The 14,951-nt window shown below is 36.6% G+C and overlaps 1 protein-coding gene across 6 annotated transcripts in view; it reads left to right on the forward strand.

Moving 5' to 3' along the window:
- Positions 1–14,705, forward strand: part of tie1 (tyrosine kinase with immunoglobulin-like and EGF-like domains 1) — a 31,726-nt gene extending 17,021 nt beyond the window's left edge. For 4 of the 6 annotated variants that reach the window (XM_028443826.1, XM_028443827.1, XM_028443828.1 and 1 more), the window contains 10 exons: positions 358–483; positions 1,200–1,263; positions 1,403–1,513; positions 4,734–4,924; positions 6,071–6,184; positions 7,509–7,579; positions 11,881–11,921; positions 12,099–12,195; positions 12,294–12,393; positions 14,147–14,705. In XM_028443826.1, the coding sequence (XP_028299627.1) occupies positions 358–483; positions 1,200–1,263; positions 1,403–1,513; positions 4,734–4,924; positions 6,071–6,184; positions 7,509–7,579; positions 11,881–11,921; positions 12,099–12,195; positions 12,294–12,393; positions 14,147–14,218 (987 nt within the window). In that variant the 3' untranslated portion in view covers positions 14,219–14,705. Of the gene's footprint in view, positions 1–357; positions 484–1,199; positions 1,264–1,402; positions 1,514–4,733; positions 4,925–6,070; positions 6,185–7,508; positions 7,580–11,880; positions 11,922–12,098; positions 12,196–12,293; positions 12,394–14,146 lie in introns of those variants that run through there. The other 2 variants (XR_003673857.1, XM_028443830.1) reach the window with 2 other exon arrangements.
- Positions 14,706–14,951: the final 246 nt, after the last annotated feature.

The following is a 14,951-nucleotide window of genomic DNA, read 5'->3' on the forward strand; positions in this document are numbered from 1 at the left end:
AAATCTAGTTCAACAAAATGCAGTAAAAAAAAGAAAAATCTGACCTTAAACAAACAAAGTCGCCAGAAATTCTTGATATCAAAATGGGGTCACGATCCCAAAAGGTTTGGAACTACTGCATTAAATGGAGATTCTTTCAAATGTGTATTATCACTCGTTCATTCCATCAATATGTTCTATAGTTGCTTTTGAATAGTTTTCTAAGCAAAATGTTGTAGTCGGACAAAGGGGGTACTAGGGTTCAGAAATGAGAAAAGGGGGTACTAGGATTCAGAAATAAGAAAAGGGGGGTACTTGAGCCAAAAAACTTTGAGAACCACAGGTTTATACCACCAGGGTGAAGAAACTATTCTACAGTTTAACTCAGGAACGCTGACCCTGACACGGAGACCCAAGCCCACACCTGAGCCCCTCACCTATCCAATCCTGGAATGGGAAGACATCAAGTTTGAAGATGTCATTGGAGAGGGAAACTTTGGCCAGGTGGGTGCACTCTCTCTATGCGTTTTCAATATATGGGGTGCCGAATGTCAAAACTCGGTCACTGTTTCATAGCTGACATATTTTCAACATTTAGCTCAGTTTCCTCACATTTAGCAATTTTTCTTTAGTTAGGCAAATTGTTGTAAAACAGCATGTTCTATATCATTGTTAAAAATGTGTACATATGAAAAATAAATGTAAATCTAAATTTAAATGTTAAATCTAAATGTTAAATCTAAATCTAAATGTTAAATCTAAATCTAAATGTTAAATCTAAATCTAAATGTTAAATCTAAATCTAAACGTTTAATCGGTTGCCAAGTGTGCAGCTTTGTGACTGACAGGTGCTGACCTGCACACTTTGCATAATTTCTAAACATTTAGCTTTACATTTGGCGACCCATTTAATATTTAGATGTAAATCTAACATTTAGATATACATTTATTAACATTTAAATGTAACATTTAGATTTAGATTTAACATTTCCATTTATTTTCATGTGTACACATTCTTAACAATGACATAAAACATGCTGTTTTACATGAATTTCTGTCTCAAATCAATGAAAAATTAGCTAAATGTGACAAAAGTTGTTCAAAATATGTTGGCTATAAAAAAAGTCTTTACATTTGGCACCCCATATAAATAAATGGCTATAATAAATAATGTGTTTTGGGAGATAAAGTACTTGGTTAACAAATATTTTAAATGCCAGGTCATCAAAGCCATGATTAAAAAGGACGGAAACAAAATGAGCGCAGCCATAAAGATGTTAAAAGGTAACATCTTTTACATTTATCACATTAAAACACAGCACAGGCCTTTTTTGCCCTCTAAGTGATGGAAGGAGTCAACAACTATTGCTTGCACTCATCCAATGATTTGCCAAAGCTGTTCATTATTCTGTTCCTGTTGCAGAGTTTGCTTCAGAAAACGACCACAGAGACTTTGCAGGGGAGCTGGAGGTGCTGTGTAAACTGGGCCAGCATCCCAACATCATCAACCTCATCGGAGCCTGTGAGAACAGAGGTGAGTCATTGACCTCCTGTGGTGTGTTTGGCCAGAAACTTGGTGGTCATGATGGTCCAGTTGTTCAGAAGGTGCAATCTGGATTAAAACTATCCAGACTTTTTGAAATCCCTTTTATTACTATCCTGGATCACGTAATCCATCCTAATTTTATCCCAGTTGTTCAAAGCAAAAATGTATAAAATCAGTCTGATCCAGATCCAAGACTTTTTGACCAGATGTTCAAAAGGTAATCTGATTGGATTTTGGATAAAGGATTGGATCAAATATTGAAAATGGGTTGTTCAAAACTAAAATTGAATTCTGAGATCAGATTAGATCACATAATCGAGACATGCACTAAGAGATGCCATTGTCAGACACTATTTTTGAACAATGATTTTTGAATGTTTCTGTAAACGTCAAGTTTCCAATTAGAGTTAGAATTTAATATTGTTTGATTTTGACAGCTTTTGAGAGGATTATTTAAAATCTACCTCATTAGTCTAGTGTGAACTACCTGTAGTTTATAAATTCAATTGTATGCTTTGCAAATCAGTTGAAATATCAGTAATTAAAAGTATGTCTACTGTATGATAAATGTCATTTATTTGACCAGTTAAGAGTTTAATTTAAATCACATTTTGTTTCGGAAATCTACTCTGAATCCAACTCATAGCCAGGATCAGAATAACAGAATAATCCTTATTAAAAAGTTTTGAACAACATAAACTGAGGATTTGATCCAGATTAAAACCAAGATTGGATTATTTGACTCAATCCGATCTCAGAATCCGATTTTAGTTTTGAACGACCCATTTTCAGTATTTGATCCAATCCATCATCCAAAATGTGATCAGATTACCTTTTGAACAACTGGCTCCACCTCAGCATGTATCTAACTACTGTACATACTGTAACCTTCACCTTTAGAAAGGATCAGTTCTCTGTTGTCTGTTTGATTTGCCTTAAAGCTTTACACTGACACTGCTGTGGCTGTTCTTCATGGGCCATTCCATTGGTATCATGTTCCACCAAACTAAATAGAACAATTAAATAACCTCGTCATTGGTGCATAAAGAAATACAGTGTGAACGCAACATGAGGGCTGGAAAAATAATCCCTGTGCTGACCTTCACCCTACATTTACTCACCAGCAGGTACTTGCCAAAGCTTGGAAACTGTTCATGCATGTGTATGAGCGCGGAAATGCCTGCCATGGTTTAGTACTTTAGTGTGATTAGAGCAAACAAGGCCAGAAGGAAGAGACACAAAGAAAGAAAGAGTTGTTGAAGCAGTGAAAACCTGTCAAGATGTTGAATCTGAAGAATTTTGGTGATTGAGAGGAAATTGCTGAACGCTTCCTGGAAGTACGAGACAATATCTGTGTTACACAGTCTGCACGCGTAGACCTGTGCTCTCTCTTCCTTGACATATTTGAAGTTATTTCAGAGAAAACCTTTTCATTGGTAAACCAGTTATTTCAGCATGGATGTGCATTAGGTGTTTTATTATTTTTACCTACGCCAAAGACGTCATATAGTCATGGGCGTTTATTATATATTTGTTTGTCTGTTATCGGGATTAAGTCAAAATTAGCGTACTTGACTGATTTTGGCCACATTGAAACCAAATATTGACATTAAGCCATGGAAGATTCCAGGTTTTGGAGGGAATCCAGATCAATATAATGATCCTAGATTTGTTTAAAAAAAAAACAATCCCTTTCTCTCATCATTAGCAAAATTTCCAAATTTATATCTGATTTCATTACTGACCAATCTTTATATAATTTGACTCAATTACGTCAAGTTTGTTGCTGAATTATTAAGAGTTGCATCTGCATCAGATCTGGATTGACCTCTTCTTTGCAATTTTTTATAAAAAAAAAACACTTTTTTACTGTATCATTATTAATGAGAATATAAAGTTCTTACATGTCTTTAAAGTGTAACTGATCATGGTACCATGATCAAGATCATTGATCCAGATAACTGTGAATATCTGACATACTACTGTACTTGTTTCTTACTTATTGTTACTTGTTTGTTACATATATTTTGCCAGGTCATCATTGCAAATGAGAAGTGGTTCTCAATGATTTAGATAAAGGTACAATTAAAATTACAATTAAAATTACAAAGTAAACAATACTTTAAAACAGATAAGTAAGTAATTTATTTATAAAGCGCTTTTTGCAGATAAAATCACAAAGTGCTGTACAGAGCAGTGGAGAAATTAATACAACAGCTGCAACATCATAATAGAATAATAAAACATGGGTGCAATTACATCACAGGAGCAGCATCATAAAATAATAGATAAAAAATAAAATCCAGTTAACTAAAAGTATTCAATAGTTTAATAAAAGTGTCCACACAGTTGAGCTTCTGGAGAGACTGGTGCAGGTTATTCCAGAGTCTGGGGGCCACAGCCTGGAACGCCAGGTCTCCTCGGGTTTTAAATTTAGTTTTTGGGATCTTTAGCAGACCCTGGTCTGAAGACCGAAGGCTTCGCCCTGAAGTGTAGGGGCACAACAAGTCTAAGATACAGTATATTGAGGGGCCTGATCATGTAACGCTCGGAAATTAAGAACTAAGATTTAATACTCTATGCGAAAGAATGGGGGTGATGTGGGATGTTCTGGGAGCACTGGTCAAAAGTCTGGCAGCAGCATTCTGTACGATCTGGAGTCTGTTTAAAGTTGACTTATTAAAACAAGTGAAAATAGAATTACAATATTCAATGCGGGATGATATAAACGTGTGGATGACCAGTTCCAGATCTGATCTTGATAACAAAAGCCACACTGTTGGGATAATTCTCAGGTGGTAAAAAGTTTCCCAGATGATTATTCCCCGTCGAACACTTGGTAGCCAAGGATCAAGGCCTGAAGAACAGAAACCCATGTTTGATTGTAAAATCTACAAGGTCAATGTCTAGGTTAGAGTTTGTACGTCCTGTGAGTTGCTAAATTGGCACTTTCTCTCTTTCCTGAGGAATTTCTCCTGAAAACCATCCAACAGCTACAAAAAAAAACAACCCTTGGTGTGTAGGAAGCTATCGATGATGACAGTACGCTGCTACAAAGTCCTGACTACCTGTGTTTCCTGTTCCTGGCTGTACTGGGAACATATGCACATTAAAACAGACTGGCGTTGATGTTGTTGTTGTTGACAAATAAAAGATCTATCTTCTCAACTTCTGAGAGTAATGTATCTTCCTAATGTCTCTCCTCCAGGTTATTTGTACATAGCCATAGAATACGCTCCGTACGGTAACCTGCTGGACTTTCTGAGGAAGAGCCGAGTTCTGGAGACAGACCCGGCCTTTGCTAAAGAGCACGGCACCGCCTCCACCCTCACATCCCAGCAGCTCTTGCAGTTCGCTGTGGATGTGGCCACTGGGATGCATTACCTCAGTGACAAACAGGTAGGAGCCTGAGGACCACTGTGTGCATGTTAACGTCATTCATTCAAGAACTTTTATTTAGAGCTCAGATGTGATCCTCTGATCTGAGCACCACAGAATACAATAACAACCAATCAGAACATAAACAGAGGAAAGAACAAAGGTCTTTGTAGATTTTGGAGGGTTTTTTTTGTACTTTTGTTTACGTTTATTGTCTTTTTGTGTTATTTTGAGGTTTTTTTTCAATACTTTTGTCTGTTTTTGGGGAAATTGTGTGTATTTCTGTTGTCCCTTTGTGTGTTTTTGCAGTCATTTTGTGTATTTGTGTTATTTTGTCTTTTTTGTGTGGAGTTTGCATGTTCTCCCCATGCTGCGTAGGTTTTCTCCGGGTACTCTGGCTTCCTCCTACAATCCAAAAACAAGACTGATAGGTTGATCGGAGTCTCAAAATTGCCCATAAAAGTGAATGTGAATGTCTGTGTGTTACCCTGAGATGGACTGGAGCCCTGTCCAAGGTGTACCCCTGCCTAACGCCCAGTGACAGCTGAGACCTCTACGACCCTGAAAAAAGGAGCAAGCGGGTCAGAAGATGGATGGATGTTATTTTGTGTGTTTTTGTTGTACTTTTGTTTGATTATATGTCATGTGTGTGTTTTGGAGATATTTTGAGTATTTGAGTATGTTTTTGGATTCATTTTGTTTTATTTTTTCATCCTTTTGTCAGTTTATGGAGTCGTTTTGTATATTTTTATTGCTTTATGTGTTTTTATTGTACTTTTGTTTATTTTATATGTAATGTTATGGGTTTTTGAAAGACATTGTGTGTATTTTAGTTGTTTAGTGTGTTTTTGCTGTACTTTTTAAATTTTGTTTGACTTTTGTTTGTTATTTCTGTTGTTTTTATGTCTGGAGTCATTTTATGTATTACTGTTGTTTTTTGTGTTTTTGCTGCATCATGTTTTTATTGTACTTTTGTTAATTTTTCACGTCAATTTGTGTACTTTTGGATTCATTTTGTGTATTGTTGTTGTTTTTTATGTCTGGAGTCATTTCATGTATTACTGTTACCATTTTCTGCATCTTTGGAGTCATTTGTGTATATTTTTAAAATCTTCTCAGTTTGTTCTCTTTCTTTCTTTCTTTCTTTCTTTCTTTCTTTCTTTCCAGTTCATCCACAGGGACTTGGCTGCGAGGAACGTTCTCGTAGGTGACAACCTTGTGGCAAAAATAGCAGATTTTGGTTTGTCCCGCGGTGAAGAAGTTTATGTGAAGAAGACAATGGTGAGCAGAAGACTTCATGTTTTCACTCTTTTCCAAATATGAAAGTGTTTTATCCAGTAGAGGAGGCTGTTTGCTGAATGGACAACCTTGTTTTTTGAATATTAGGTCAATATTCAAACGTGTTATTGTAGGTATTCATCTTCCAAACCTGTCAATCATCTCTAATATGCTCAAATATTATTGTATAAAAATAGAATAAATAACAATCCTAAGCTGGGACTGGGGCTTTTAACATGTGTTCGTATCTGTCTTATTTACTGACGTACAGAGGAGTGCTGTTCTCCTTGTGTTGTTATTTTTTTATCAGTTAACCTGCTTGAGTAGTTCTGCTTAAATGTGATTTTAAAGAGAGGTTTTCATGACTGTAGCCTTTTTAGCTCGTAAAGTGTGAGGATGTAGAAGTTTATGAACCATTGAATGGATACAGCCTCCACATACTGTAGCTAGAAACGGCCCTGCTATGTATCTGTTTTTAAAACTTTGGGTGGAAAAATAAGTAAATCAGAGGAAACCTTTGCATACAGGATAAACATGTACATTTTGATAAAAAGAAAAATGGCCTGGTTAGAGAATGATATGTAATAAAACCTGAATTGTTATAAAAATGTTTTTAATAAAACCCAAAATGTAATAACACGTCAATAATGTAACAAGATATTGAAACCAAAATGAAAAAAACGTTTTGGCCAAAATATAACAAGCTGTGACATTATGGGTCAGACAAAACAGTTTTCCCCTAATAGTGTAATAATTATTATTGCATTGTAGAGTGAGTGAAAGATTTATGGATTAAAGTTATTATACTATTAAAGCATTTTGGAGAACTTTGACATTTTTGGTAACTTTTTTTGCTTACCGTCATATAGAGTATATAATTAAGTTTAGTTTAGTTTATTTGAGCAATTTACATTCATATTTTTATATATATACATATACTAAAAAAAAGTTTATATATATATATATATATATATATATATAGACAAAAAATTTTTACGTTTTGTGCTCAACATCTTGTTACACTATTGACCAGTTGTAACATTTCGGGTTTTAATAAATTTTTAATACATTTCGGGCTCAGCACTTTTGTTACATTAGTGATCACTTATTATATTTCAGGTTTTATTAAAAAAAAAAATGTATATACAGTAACATATTATTATTACATATCGGGCTCTAACAGGCCTGGATAGTCTCACAGCTTGGATGTATAGGGTTACGTTTCAGGCGACGTCATGAGTTGAAGTTGTAAAGCTGTTGTAATCCTGAAATATGTAATATTGTGACGTTGCTTTTGTTTGATAAAAGTCTGTTTCCCTGCCTTTAGGGGAGGCTTCCTGTGCGCTGGATGGCAATCGAGTCTCTGAACTACAGCGTCTACACGACAAAGAGTGATGTGTAGGTTTTAATTATAATCACTATCATATATAACATTTTAATGATTGTTCAAGTGTTTATAATCATTCAGGTTGCACAAAAACAGCCCAGATATTCTCATTTGTTAGGGGTCAGGAACTTCTTTCATTTTTTTTTCTTTCTTTGTCTCAAATGTCAAAACAGGCCAATCTTCCTAAAGGTGGCGCTAAAGTTCAAATCATGGAAAATTCACAACAACTCAACCAAAGTGCTACAGATTTCCAACTTTCACCAGAATGTAGATCCAAATATTGAAGAGATTTTTCTACATTGAAGTCCATCACACTGTTTTTTTTTTTTTTTTTGTTTTTTTTATGTCACACTTATTAAACTTCTAAATCTCCTCCCTCGCACCAAACGATCCACACATATTTTAGATTATACCCCAAAGTGAGCCGACAGTGCATCAAAACGTTTGACAATGAACAGTATTGTAAACATACTTGCGAAATTGTGGATAATACATTTTAGGTGTTCATGAAAAAAGACAAAATTCATTGTAGGTGATGTTTGAAAAATATCATAATTTTATCTCAAAAACTGAATTATTTTACAGCATTTTGAGTTTTGCTCTCATGCCAACATTTGGAGTTAAACAGTTTCACTTATGGAGCCAATGAATCATTGTCAAAAACAAAATACCAACATCTCCATGCTTATGGGGCGCTGATTGTAAAGTTGCGCATGCTAAAATAAACAGCATTTTTTTTTTTTTGCAACATTTAGCAACAAACCACATTTGGAAAATGTATGTGAATTCTTTAAAAAAAAAAAGATTCTGTTACTTTTGACCAGATTTACACCATTATTTGTGAAATTTGTGATGTTTATTTTTTTTTTCTCGTAAAAATACAATGTCAATGTTATATCTAAATCTAAATGTTAGATCTAAATAACACATTTCAATATAAATGTTAAATCTAAATATTTTATTTTGGTACTTACGGTGAATTTGCATATTAGCTAAATATTTAGTTTCACCCGTGACATTTAGATTTAACATTTAACATTTAGATTTCAAATTTAACATTTAGATTTCAAATTTAACATTTAGATTTCAAATTTAACATTTAGATTTCAAATTTAACATTTAGATTTAGATCTAAAGTTTAAGATTTAAATTTACATTTACAGTAGATTTAGCATTTAGCATTTGGATTTAACATTTAACATTTAGATTTAACATTTAGATATAACATTGACATATTTTTACAAGAAAGAAAAATCACAAATTTCCAAAATATTGCTGTAAAGCCTTAAAACACTATCAGCTGCTGTCTTGTTTTTGCCTAAAACTGCACTGGTCTTTTTGTAGTTTTATAGAAAAATCACCAACATTTAGACTTCTTGTGACATTTTGATTGTGCACATATCAACGTGCTCCTCTACTGAAAACAACCAATCATCGTGTCACTGGCGGACTGATAATAGTGTGGCTGTGGAGCCGATAACAGCACCAGGAAGTCTCGGGTACAGCTTGGCAGCAGTGGAGACGTTGGCCTGTCAACTAGAGCCTATTAATACACAGTGGAGCGAACGCTGGGTGATGCCAGACAGCTAACGGAAGAAATGTGAAAGCTGTCTGTGAGGTCAGAGAGAGCTTTAAACATCAGGGAGAGAAACCTGAAGGAGGCAACACAAACAATATCTGCTCACTTAACACATTTGGAGTGAAATGTAGTGATCAGGCTGCAGAGAACGGGAGTTTTCTCTCTTTTCTTTATTCCGTGGGTTAAGAATTGTACTGTACTTACATAATGAATATAGATTTTATTTAGTGTGTTTTTTTAGACATAGACACGTCTGCCTAAGGGCATGGTGCCTGATTAATATAATATAAATATAATATATTATATATATATCCTATTGATCTTGTACGGATTCTTATTATTATTATCGAGCTTCAAGATGACTATTGGTGTAATTTGTGGTTTAGTGGTTAGCACGTCGTCCGGCTCATAGGAAGAAGGTCCTGGGTTCAAGCCCTGGGGTGAACACCTGGGTCCTTTCTGTGTGGAGTTTGCATGTTCTTCCACGTGCTGCGTGGGTTTCCTCCAGTGACGTGCCGTGAGCACTAGGGTTGGGTAGGCAGGGCGTTCCAAATCGAGGCCACCAATGTCAACACCAATGACAATTCCATATATTTCTGCTGGCAAGTGTTAATTCAATTCAATTAAATTCAACTTTATTTGTATCGCTCATCTCAATGCGCTTATCAAAATATAAAATTCATAATAAGAAAGTAAAAACCTAACAAGATCCACATGAACAAGCATTTAGCCATCTAACAAAATCAACATTGTAAAACACCATTAAAGAAACACAAACAATTATTTAATATAGCCTCCATACTCTCCCAACAAGATATATCTCATGACACGGCAGTGCATCTGTTGTTTGTGTTGGAAACACAGAAACACGGAGAAAATGCCAACAACAACAACTCAGAACAGCCTCAGTGAGGAGCATCCACAGTCAATCCTTCCTTTTGTTCCATTCACTGTGGAAAATACTAATATTCTGACCTTACCTTTGCTGAAGGTCTGGTAACTCAGATGTTGGTCTACCATCTTTTTCCTCAAAAAAAAGTTCCTTTATCGTCTCTAGCGCTGTCATCCCGCCCACTAGCTTGAGAAGGTAGCAGCAGCGGTCAAGTGACATCAATTCACTAATGCACTGTGAACTTACGTATAGCATAACATAGCATAGCACGGTTACGTCCAATGGCTGCGTAGAGAGCTGCCTTTTTACATAAATGGTTGTCATCTTGGGGAACTGACTGCGCATACGTAAACACATAAAAACACACTATGGGAACAGAGGCAGAGCAACAATGTGCTTTTAGGAGGGGCGTGGCTTCCTCTTGCCTTACAGCGGTTAGAAAATAGCGATATTTAGCGATTTGGGCTATGAAAAGCACAAAATGCTGACACTTTCAAACTTATTGGTACTGTAGGAAATAAACGAATAAATAATTTATAATGATATTATAATTAAAACAAATAATCAAAATATCAATTCACCCTTGGGTAGGCACTGTCTACCTTGCCTATCCTGACTGCACGTCACTGGTTTCTTCCCATAATCCAAAAACATGACTGATAGGTTGATTGGAGTCTCTAAGGAGTGAATGTGTGTGTGAGTGGTTGTTTGTGTCTGTGTGTTGCCCTGTGATGGACTGACATCCTGTCCATGGTGTACCCCCGTCTAGTCCCTAGTGTCAGTCAGAGATAGGCACCTACAGACCCCCACAATCCTGAAATAGGACAAAGTGGGTCTGAAAATGGATGGATGGATGAATTGAATTATTCTTCTTCTGACACTTTATTTAGATTTTTGAGGCTCTTCCCAGGGGTGCATTTTCATGAAATTTGGCAGGACGGTACAGTTTGGTGAAAAATTTAACGTGTAGCTTTTTTATGCAATTTTGGGACTTTAGCGCCACCTAGCGTTTGTAACTTTTCACTGGTTCGAACTAGCTGGATGGCATTCAGTAGGTATATGCCAGAGGTCTGCAACCTGCTCTTTGACTCTTTTGCAATGGCTCCCTGTAGCTTTAAAGACAATTTTAAATAATGAATTGTTATTTCTTGCTGAGGATATTGATGATTGAAATTAACTTCAAACATTCAAATTATGATAAAACAATTGGTTAACCTTAAAATAAATCCCATTGTGCAATAACTCGGCCACCTTCCTACTTCAACTCCTGCAACATCTACAGACCATCAACTTTACTTTCAGCTGTGGCTAACCTTAAGTTTTAAATCCCTGGTAAGATAACTAAACTAACAAAAAGACTTTTCTGGAACAAAATAGAGATTTTATTTTTAATTGCCAACATGCCGGCTAAACATGCATGCTTTATATGTTGCAAGAAATTAGCAATTAGCATGTGTTGACCAACATGATATATACACTGTATTGTTTTCATTGAGAAGGTATATTTTCGGCTGCGGAAGGACTTTAATCCAGTGAGATTATGGCAAAATGGCTTCTTTGAGAGGTTGCAGACCCCTGGTATATGCAGTGTATTGTGACTTGCAAAAATGTAATTTGGACCTATAATTACAGTATATAATAAATTCAACAGGAAGTCTGCAATTTTGATTTTAGCAGGCCAGATTTGGCTCTTTTTCTCAATTTTTGGCCAAACTACCAACGTTTTTAACAGGGAACTTCTAGTGTCCATCATTTTCCACTTGACATTTTTGAGTTGATATATATATAAAGGTGCACTTAAATCTTACCCTTATGATAAATCAGTCTGTCTCTGGTCCTAGGTGGTCTTTTGGAGTCCTACTCTGGGAAATTGTGAGCCTGGGTAAGTCAACATGTTAGAAGTTTAGCGGTGAACCATTAACCAAAGCTCCACCAAATGTCAACTTTATTAATATAGTACATTTAAAACAGCCAGTGGTTTATCAAAGTGCGTTATAGTAAACAACTTCATTGGTTATTCTTACAAAGATGTGATTATTGATGCCTTAATGATTTTTAGGTGGCACGCCCTACTGTGGGATGACCTGTGCTGAGCTCTATGAAAAACTGCCACAGGGCTACCGCATGGAAAAACCCAAAAACTGTGACGACGAGGTGTAAGTATTCAACCATTTGTTTGTGACTGATTGTCTTTGCACACCTGGTTTACATCTGTTTGTTTCTTCTTTCATTTCATTCCTTGTTTTTGCTCCAGCTATGAGCTGATGAGGCAGTGCTGGAGAGATCGGCCGTACGAGCGGCCGCCCTTTTCACAAATCTCCGTCCAGCTCAACAGGATGCAGGAAGCACGGAAGGTAACGCTGCACTCAAATATCCTGCTTTTATCCTAGGATTCCTACTGTCAGTTGCAACTTTATTTATTATTTGCTTAATAAACAAAGGTGCGCCTTTTTCTCTGCACTTCACGTGTAATAGTAAGAAATCTAATGTCTTTGCAACTTAAATACTGTAAGTATAGTTTTTTTTATACCTCATACAGTAGTATTATGTAATGTAAACAGCACAACAAATGCCAGAGCTCTGAAGGGTATTTTATATATTTTTAAAGGTTTGATAAATAATTATTCACAGCAAACAAATAAAACTTAAATGAATGACTTTGGTGTCAGGAAGTTTAATTTATTTATTTCATTTCAGGCTGTTCCATAATTTCACCCCACATACAGACAGACAAAAACTCTTCCTGGTGCTTCAACTTTTGGTATTAGGAAATTTCCAAAGCCCCTAGTACCACGAGTGTCTTTAAAAGTTAAAACTCTTTGTTTGTTGACTAGTGGAGATTTGACAAGGTAATGGATTTTCAACTTAGATTGAATAAAGAGATTATTATTATTAGTGGATGTATAGAACTTTGATCATTGTTTCCCCACACTTCAGTACAATAGGTGAGATAGGGAAGTTCTAAGGAACAATAAGTTCTTAGAGTGTCATGGTCCAGAAAATGTTTGGCTTTGTTAATAATTGAGAGGCTTTTTGAAATGTTGTTTTTCATTCAGGTTGCAGTCTTAATGAAAACTATTTTTACCTCAGCAATTAGTCTTACGTTGGGTTATTTTGTGCCTTAAAGGTATAGAGAAGAATTTTCCCGAAGTTTAGAAAAGAAACGCCCTCTCCACTTTTTGAAAAAATGTACATACATGCACAACACTCCACCTGCTCCCAAGAGGGAACGCCCACTAAACGTGTGCGAGAGAACGTGCATGAGCCCAGTTTACCTCATGCACAGCTCTGTTTACAAGTTGGTGTTAGCATTGCTCATACAAGCTAACTTTCCAAAACAAGATTTGCACTTTTCCGACTATGTCAGACTCAGCAAAACGCAGCAAACGAAAACTAGCTAGAGATGTGCACGTACGACGGCCTAACGTAAACATATCACTAGAATGATTGACAATTAGGAGGACCAGTAGTCTTGATGATCCAGCCAGAATTTGAAGCCAAAATTACATCCTCCACATGACCTTTAAGGCATCTAAACCATTTCTATCTGGTGCATTTGCTTACATTTTTGTTTTGAAGATGTTTATTTCTTACATTTTTAATCTTTTTCCCTTCGATGACTTACTTTACAGCCAGCTTGGTTTAGTTTCTGTGGCAGTTTGTGATGACCCCAACCTGTGCGTGTGATTCCCTTATTCTGTATTCAAATTATTTGTTATAGTGGTTTAGATGAATGAGACGGAGTCCAGCTTTAGGGTTGCTGGTCAGATGCGGACACAGGGTTTATTTGGTCAAAGGGTTTGGGGGAACAGAGCGGTCTGGAATTCGGAGGTAAACAAGCTTTCACTGTGCATGTCTCAGTTTATCAACTTCTGTTCAGTGCTCTCATTGTTACGTATGTTGTTTATAGCGGTAGTCATAACATAGCGGAACCTCCTTAGGCAGAGACCTTGGTAAACGCTACCAGTGTACGATGGTAACTGGCCTGCTTAGGGCAGTCTGACCAGAACTGATCGAGAGAGTTCTGTAAATACATATCAATATCAAAGCAAAACACTGTTTACTCATTTGCTGCTCTGCTTTAACAAACACATTTTTTTCTTCCAGGCTTACGTGAATATGGCTCTTTTTGAAAACTTCACCTATGCCGGCATCGATGCCACAGCAGAGGAGGCCTGACTACCAGCCCCCCCAGACCCTAGCAGGCCACGTAGCTCCAAGAGGAAGTCCCGCTACTGTCACCCCCCAGTCTGTCGCCGTCAGGACAGGAGGCCTCAGAGCTCTATGGCCACCACCCAGCTATAGACAGAGAACTGTGAAAGGACACTTTGAAAGGACAAATCATCAATGGATCCATGAAACTACATCTAAACAAGCCAAACATCCCAAAACCACAAGGATGAAGACTGCTTTTTACAAAGTCTGCTGTGAAGGAGCTTTCCCTCCAGCCTTTGAGAAAACGTTACATGTTCGGAGCTACTAAACCTGCCGAGACACCAAAGGGTCTGTGGGGTGTTCATGATCTCCCATTTCCTCCAAGTAGAAAACCTGGGCTGTGTTCGAAATGTCATACTAACGTACTACTCATACTCAGTCTGACGTCAAAATGAGTATGTAGTGCAGTCACAATAAATAGTATGGAAAGATTGAGTACGCGAGAAATACCTGTATGTATACTAAATCTGGACATTTTTGAAGTGGGCACACTACTCATACTTAACCACCCCATGATGCATTGTGAGAGGAACGTGAAATCGTCCTGGGACCGGCTTCATGCTAAAAAACAAACATCCAATTTTTAAAATAAAAGCATCTCTTCTTGTCTTCCATTAGTTTTTAACTCTTTTATAAATAGGGCTTTTGTTTTGAAGTTAACCAGAAGTTTTATCAGTAGCACAATGGAGGGTCTCTG

Source organism: Gouania willdenowi, chromosome 4 (assembly GCF_900634775.1).
Source record: "Gouania willdenowi chromosome 4, fGouWil2.1, whole genome shotgun sequence".
NCBI classification, from domain to species: Eukaryota; Metazoa; Chordata; class Actinopteri; order Blenniiformes; family Gobiesocidae; genus Gouania; species Gouania willdenowi.